This window comes from Castanea sativa, chromosome 2 (genome assembly GCF_040712315.1).
Source record: "Castanea sativa cultivar Marrone di Chiusa Pesio chromosome 2, ASM4071231v1".
NCBI classification, from domain to species: domain Eukaryota; kingdom Viridiplantae; phylum Streptophyta; class Magnoliopsida; order Fagales; family Fagaceae; genus Castanea; species Castanea sativa.
In genome coordinates, this window is record NC_134014.1 from 43,037,166 (window position 1) to 43,043,064 (window position 5,899).

The 5,899-nt window shown below is 48.0% G+C and overlaps 1 protein-coding gene across 1 annotated transcript; it reads left to right on the forward strand.

The window, feature by feature from the left end:
- The first annotated feature begins 1,241 nt into the window (after positions 1 to 1,241).
- Positions 1,242 to 5,618, forward strand: LOC142625371 (uncharacterized). Its single transcript, XM_075799047.1, has 6 exons — positions 1,242 to 1,389; positions 1,479 to 1,675; positions 1,884 to 2,576; positions 3,237 to 3,346; positions 3,815 to 4,896; positions 5,011 to 5,618. The coding sequence occupies exons 1-6, from the start codon at positions 1,242 to 1,244 to the stop codon at positions 5,616 to 5,618; spliced, it is 2,838 nt and encodes a 945-aa protein (XP_075655162.1).
- Positions 5,619 to 5,899: the final 281 nt, after the last annotated feature.

The window sequence follows — 5,899 nt, forward strand, 5'->3', positions numbered from 1 at the left end:
CGCGTCATCAAAAAAGAATTAATGCCATTCAATGCTCCAACTGTTACAAGACCAGCTGGATGAACCGATGGGAACGCGTTAAAGTCCATAACTCCACCAGAGACGTTATCAGGGAGTCATTAACACTCCAACGGCTATAATCCCCAAGGGTATATAAAACCCTCATAACACCAATACAAGGTACGGAAAAAGACAGCATCACAACCTGAATCATTTTTATTCTTGATATTTTGATTATTATCTTCTCTCGTACTGACTTTATCATCGGAGGCGTTGTGGCAGGCACCACACCGGTGACCACTTGAATAAGTTCTTGCTCCCGCAGGTTCGTCAGAGTACTGCCAGTAGCCATCTGGACGAATCCCAGTAAACCGACGAGATACTGCTTCATCAGTTTGGCACCATCTGTGGGGAACGACTTTCTCATACAACCAGAACGTGGTCCCTACCAGCTCCAGATGGAATCCAACCAGGACTCAGCGGCCTTGGCGCAGCAGGTCCGAAATCTCGCAGCCACCGTTGAAGAACTTACCAGACAGAATCAAGAGATGAAACAGAGGTTACAACAAGAAGAGAACCGGTCAAGAGCTGTCCAAGAGGACGAAGGGGATAGCCATGGAAGGAGTGACCGACGGAGAACGGTAACCCCAGAGGAACAGCATTCCGACATCCTCCAAGAGATGAGAAAGGAGATGGATGAATTAAGAAATGCCATCAAAGAGAAGACCGATCGAAGCCTAGATAAAATGGTCAGAGCAACGGACTCCCCTTTTACCATGGCAGTCTTAGAACAACTGGTACCGGCAAAATTTTGGTTGCCTCAGCTCGAGCCTTTTGACAGGCTCAAGGATCCCCAAGATCACCTTAACACCTTCAAGACGACTTTAGGCCTTCAACAGCTCCTTAATGAGATCATGTGTTGATCTTTCCCCACTACGCTAAAAGGAGCTGGACGAGAATGGTTCACGAGATTGCCCACTTTGTCCATCGACAACTTTGAGCAGTTAAGTAACGCTTTCCTGCGCCATTTTGTCGGGGGGCAACGCCCCAAGAGACCAGCGGATCACCTACTCACTATTAGGCAAGGAGAGAGGGAGACCTTGCGGTCGTACGTAAAACGCTTCACTCGAGAGACCCTAGAGGTGGACGACGCGGACGATAAGGTCCAGCTGACGACATTTAAAGCAGGGCTTAAGTCCAGAGAATTCGTCGTCTCGTTAGCAAAGAATCCGCCCCGGACAATGGCGGAGATGCTATTGAAGGCCCAAAAGTACATGAATGCTGAGGACGCACTGGCGGCCATCATAGACGAGGGGAAGCCAAAGATGGAAGGAAGGAAGGAAGACGAACGCAGGGGACAAAAGAGGGAGCGCCCAAGCCGCCGGGGAGGTGACATTGACAGACGAAAAGACGAGAAAGCTCCACGACCGGTAAAATTCACACCTCTAATTATGCCTGTTGACAAGATTTTGACGCAGATCCAGGATTAACACCACCTAAAGTGGCCGAGACCCTTGCACTCGTTACCAAGTGTGCGGGACAAAAGCAAATACTGCCGATTCCACAAGGATCACGGCCATTACACAGAAGATTGCCGAGATCTGAAAGGACAGATAGAAGAATTGATAAGGAAAGGAAAACTTCAGAAGTACGTAAAGAAGGCGGACTCCAGCAGGTTCAGGGAGGGCGACACGAGCCAACGGGAGCCCTCGTCCAAGAACGAGGGTTGTCAATCTCAATCACAAGAGGTGATCGGGGAGATAAGCACAATAGCAGGAGGACCTTTCATGGGGGGATCATACAAGTCTCTCAAGAAAGCATGCCAAAGACAAGTAAACAGTGTCCATATGGAACCCCTATTGAAACAAAGACGGACGAACCAGGATATATTCTTCAGCGAAAAGGACACAAGGGGAGTCAGGCAGCCCCATAACGACCCTCTGGTGATAGCACTCACAATTGAAGGGTTCAACACTAAAAGGATCCTCGTCGACAACGGAAGCTCTGCAGACATCATGTACCTATCGGCCTTCCAACAGTTGAAACTAGGTCCTGGTAGATTGCGCCCGTTTGAGTCCCCCCTCGTCAGCTTTAGCGGTGACAGAGTATATCCCAAGGGCATTGTGACACTAAAAGTCACAATAGGCGCCTACCTGAAGCAGCAGACCCGTCATCTGGACTTCTTAGTGGTAGATTGCCCCTCTTCATACAATGTGATCATTGGGAGACCCACGCTCAACCGGTGGAAAGTAGCAACGTCCACCTACTGCCTGAAGATAAAATTCCCAACCGAAGACGGAGTCAGTGAGGTAAAAGGAGACCAAGTTTTGGCCAGAGAATGCTACCAGGCCGTGTTGGCTGTAGGAGAAAACCACACATGGATGATCGAGGGAGAAAAAGAAGACAACATGGAAGCCCTGGAAATGGTGGAACTCGTTGAGGGGGAAAACTTAATGGTGACGAGGATAGGTACAACCATAAGCCCCAAGATGAGGAATGAACTCGTCCGTTTCCTTAAAGGAAATTTGGACATATTTGCATGCAGTCACGAAGATATGCCGGGTATACCATGCCAGGTAATCCAGCACGAGTTGAAGACAGATCCCGAGAAAAGACCCGTCCAGCAGAAACGACGGGTCTTTGCCCCTGAACGAAACCAAGCAATCACGGAAGAAGTTAACAGATTGTTGCAGGCAGACTTCATCCGAGAAGTTTACTATCCCGAATGGCTGGCCAACGTCGTACTAGTGAAGAAAGCAAATGGAAAGTGGAGAATGTGTGTGGACTTCACGGACCTGAACAAGGCCTGCCCAAAGGATAGTTTTCCCCTGCCGAGGATAGATCAGTTGGTAGACTCTACGGCGGGACATAAATTACTAACATTCATGGATGCATTTTCAGGTTACAACCAGATAAAGATGGCTGAGGAAGATCAGGAAAAAACTGCTTTCATCACAAGCCAAGGACTCTACTGCTATAAGGTAATGCCATTCGGACTAAAGAACGCAGGAGCAATGTACCAAAGACTGGTAAACAAGATGTTCAGCAAGCAAATTGGGAGAAATATGGAGGTATATGTGGACGATATGCTCGTCAAGAGCAAAGAAGAGTCGACTCACCTGGATGACCTGGGAGAGACATTTAACACCCTCCGAAGATACCAGATAAAGCTCAATCCTAGTAAGTGTGTGTTTGGAGTAGCTTCAGGAAAGTTCTTAGGGTTTATGGTATCCCAGAGAGGAATAGAAGCAAACCCAGAGAAGGTGCAAGCAATACTCAACATGGCATCACCCAAGTCCGTCAAGGAAGTCCAAAAGCTCACAGGAAGGATAGCTGCACTCAATAGGTTCGTCTCTAAAGCGACGGACAAATGTCTCCCATTTTTCAAAACATTGAAGCAAGCCTTCACCTGGACTGACGAATGTGAGGCAGCTTTTCAAGAGCTCAAGCGTTACCTCGGTAGCCCACCTATTTTAAGTCCCTCAAAAGCAGGGGAAAGCCTTTATCTATACCTGGCAGCATCAGCTACGGCTATTAGTGCGGCCTTAATTCGCGAGGAAGATAAGAAATAGCTCCCCGTTTTCTATGTCAGCCAAGCCTTCCAAGGAGCAGAGGCCAGGTATCCCAGGATTGAGAAGATCGTTTTCGCCCTAATAGTGGCTTCACGAAAGCTACGACCATACTTCGAAGCACACCCTATCCTTGTAATGACGGATCAACCCATCAGGAAATCCATGAACAAGCCTGAAGCAGCTGGGAGAATGGTACAATGGGCAATCGAACTCAGCCAGTTCGACATCGAATACCATCCCAGAACGGCCATCAAGGCGCAAGCTCTGGCAGACTTCATAGCGGAGTTCACCCTTCCAAAAGATGACGACGAAAAAAATGAGGTGGAACGGTGGACGATTCAGACTGACGGATCGTCAACCCAAAAGAGGGGAGGAGTAGAGGTCGTTATAAACACCCCCGATGGAGAAAAACTACAATATGGAGTCCAATTAAAGTTCCCGGAAACCAACAACGAGGCTGAGTACGAAGGCATACTGACGGGACTGAGACTTGGCAAAGCCCTCGGGATTAAGAACCTGCTTATTCAGAGCGACTCGAAACTGGCAATAGGGCAGATCAGGGAAGAGTATGAGGCGAAGGAAGAGAGGATGCAGAAATACCTCAAGCTGATTAAACATTTAGCTCGTGGGTTCGACAAGTTGAATTTCGTCCGGATCCCAAGAAACCAGAATGCAACGGCGGACGAGGTCGCAAAAATGGCTTCGTCCGAAGAAGAACCAACGAACAATGAGATTCTCATGGAGATTCAGAAATACCCTAGCATCGAGGAAGTCCCAGTATTCCCCATCCAGAACATAGGTGGTTGGATGGCACCGATCATCTCATACCTTCAAGACGGGCATCTCCCTCGTGACTCAATGGAGGCCAGGAAGATTAAAGCAAGGGCGGCCAGATTTACAATTTTGAATGATACCTTATACAAGAGAGGGTTCTCCTTGCCTTATTTGAAGTGTATCGACGAGGAAGAAGCTAAATACGTGCTTCACGAAATCCACGAAGGGATTTGCGGAGACCACGCCGGGCCCAGATCCTTGGTAAGCAAAGTTATTAGAGCAGGATATTTCTGGCCAACTATGCAGGCAGACGCTATGGAGATCGTCAAGAGGTGCGATAAGTGCCAGAGGTTCGGGAACGTCCAGAGGCTGCCAGCAGAAAAGATGACAGCGATTACCTCCCCTTGGCCATTCGCACAATGGGGGATCGATATCGTCGGCCCATTACCCCTTGGAAAAGGACAGGTACGATTCTTGCTCGTCGCTATCGACTACTTCACTAAATGGGTCGAAGCAGAAGCAATAGCAACGATCACAGAGGCGAGAACCCGTAGCTTCGTGTGGAGAAATATAATTTGCAGGTTCGGGATTCCGCAAACGATCATTTTAGATAATGGCCGATAGTTCGACAGCCAGGGATTTAGGGACTTTTGCTCGGGGCTAGGTATCAAGAATAAGTTCTCGTCACCTGGGCACCCACAGTCTAACGGGCAAACGGAGGTAACTAATCGAACGCTGCTTAGAATCATCAAAGCACGACTAGACGAAGCTAAGGGCACATGGCCAGAAGAATTGCCTAATGTTTTGTGGGCCTACAGAACAATAGCAAGAACCCCCACGGGAGAGACGTCTTTCAGGCTCACTTATGGCACTGAAGCAGTAATCCCAGTCGAGGTGGGTATGGCCAGCACCAGGCGAGAAGTATTCCGCGAGGAGAACAACAACGACCGGCTTCGAATCAATCTGGATTGCTTAGACGAGGTAAGGGACAAAGCCTCGAACATGACGATGAAGTACCAGCAGAAGATGACTGAACACTATAACAAAAGGGTCAGGCTCAGAAGACTAGAAATTAGCGACCTCATCTTACTTAAGGTGACGACTGCAACTAGAAACTCCGCCCACGGGAAACTCGGTCCCACATGGGAAGGACCTTACAAAGTCGTGCACTACTCCCGACAAGGTAGCTATCATTTGGAGACCCTAGACGGACAGAAACTCCCGCGACCTTGGAACATAGAACACTTGAAGAAATACCATCCACAGATGTAAATCGAGAATGTACCAATTCGTCAAAATTAATGAAATAATGATTCAAATAATGTGTTCATACAGGTACCAAGTCCCGGAGACCCAGAAAAAAAAATGCCTAAGTAATAAGATTCCGCATCGACGGATGTACATTACTGACGAAGGCAAAAACAAAAGAAAAATGCCTAAGTAATAAGATTCCGCATCGACGGATGTACATTACTGACGAAGGCAAAACCAAAAAAAATGCCTAAAGTAATAAGATTCCGCATCGACGGATGTACATTACTGACGAAGGCAAA

Bases quoted from the DNA above. Each gene is read 5' to 3' on its own strand.
- LOC142625371 (XM_075799047.1), top strand. From the start codon at position 1,242: ATGGCGGAGATGCTATTGAAGGCCCAAAAGTACATGAATGCTGAGGAC. The intron at 1,390-1,478 runs GTGACATTGACA...ATTTTGACGCAG, and splicing joins GCGCCCAAGCCGCCGGGGAG to ATCCAGGATTAACACCACCT. The intron at 4,897-5,010 runs GTAGCTTCGTGT...GCTCGGGGCTAG, and splicing joins GATCACAGAGGCGAGAACCC to GTATCAAGAATAAGTTCTCG.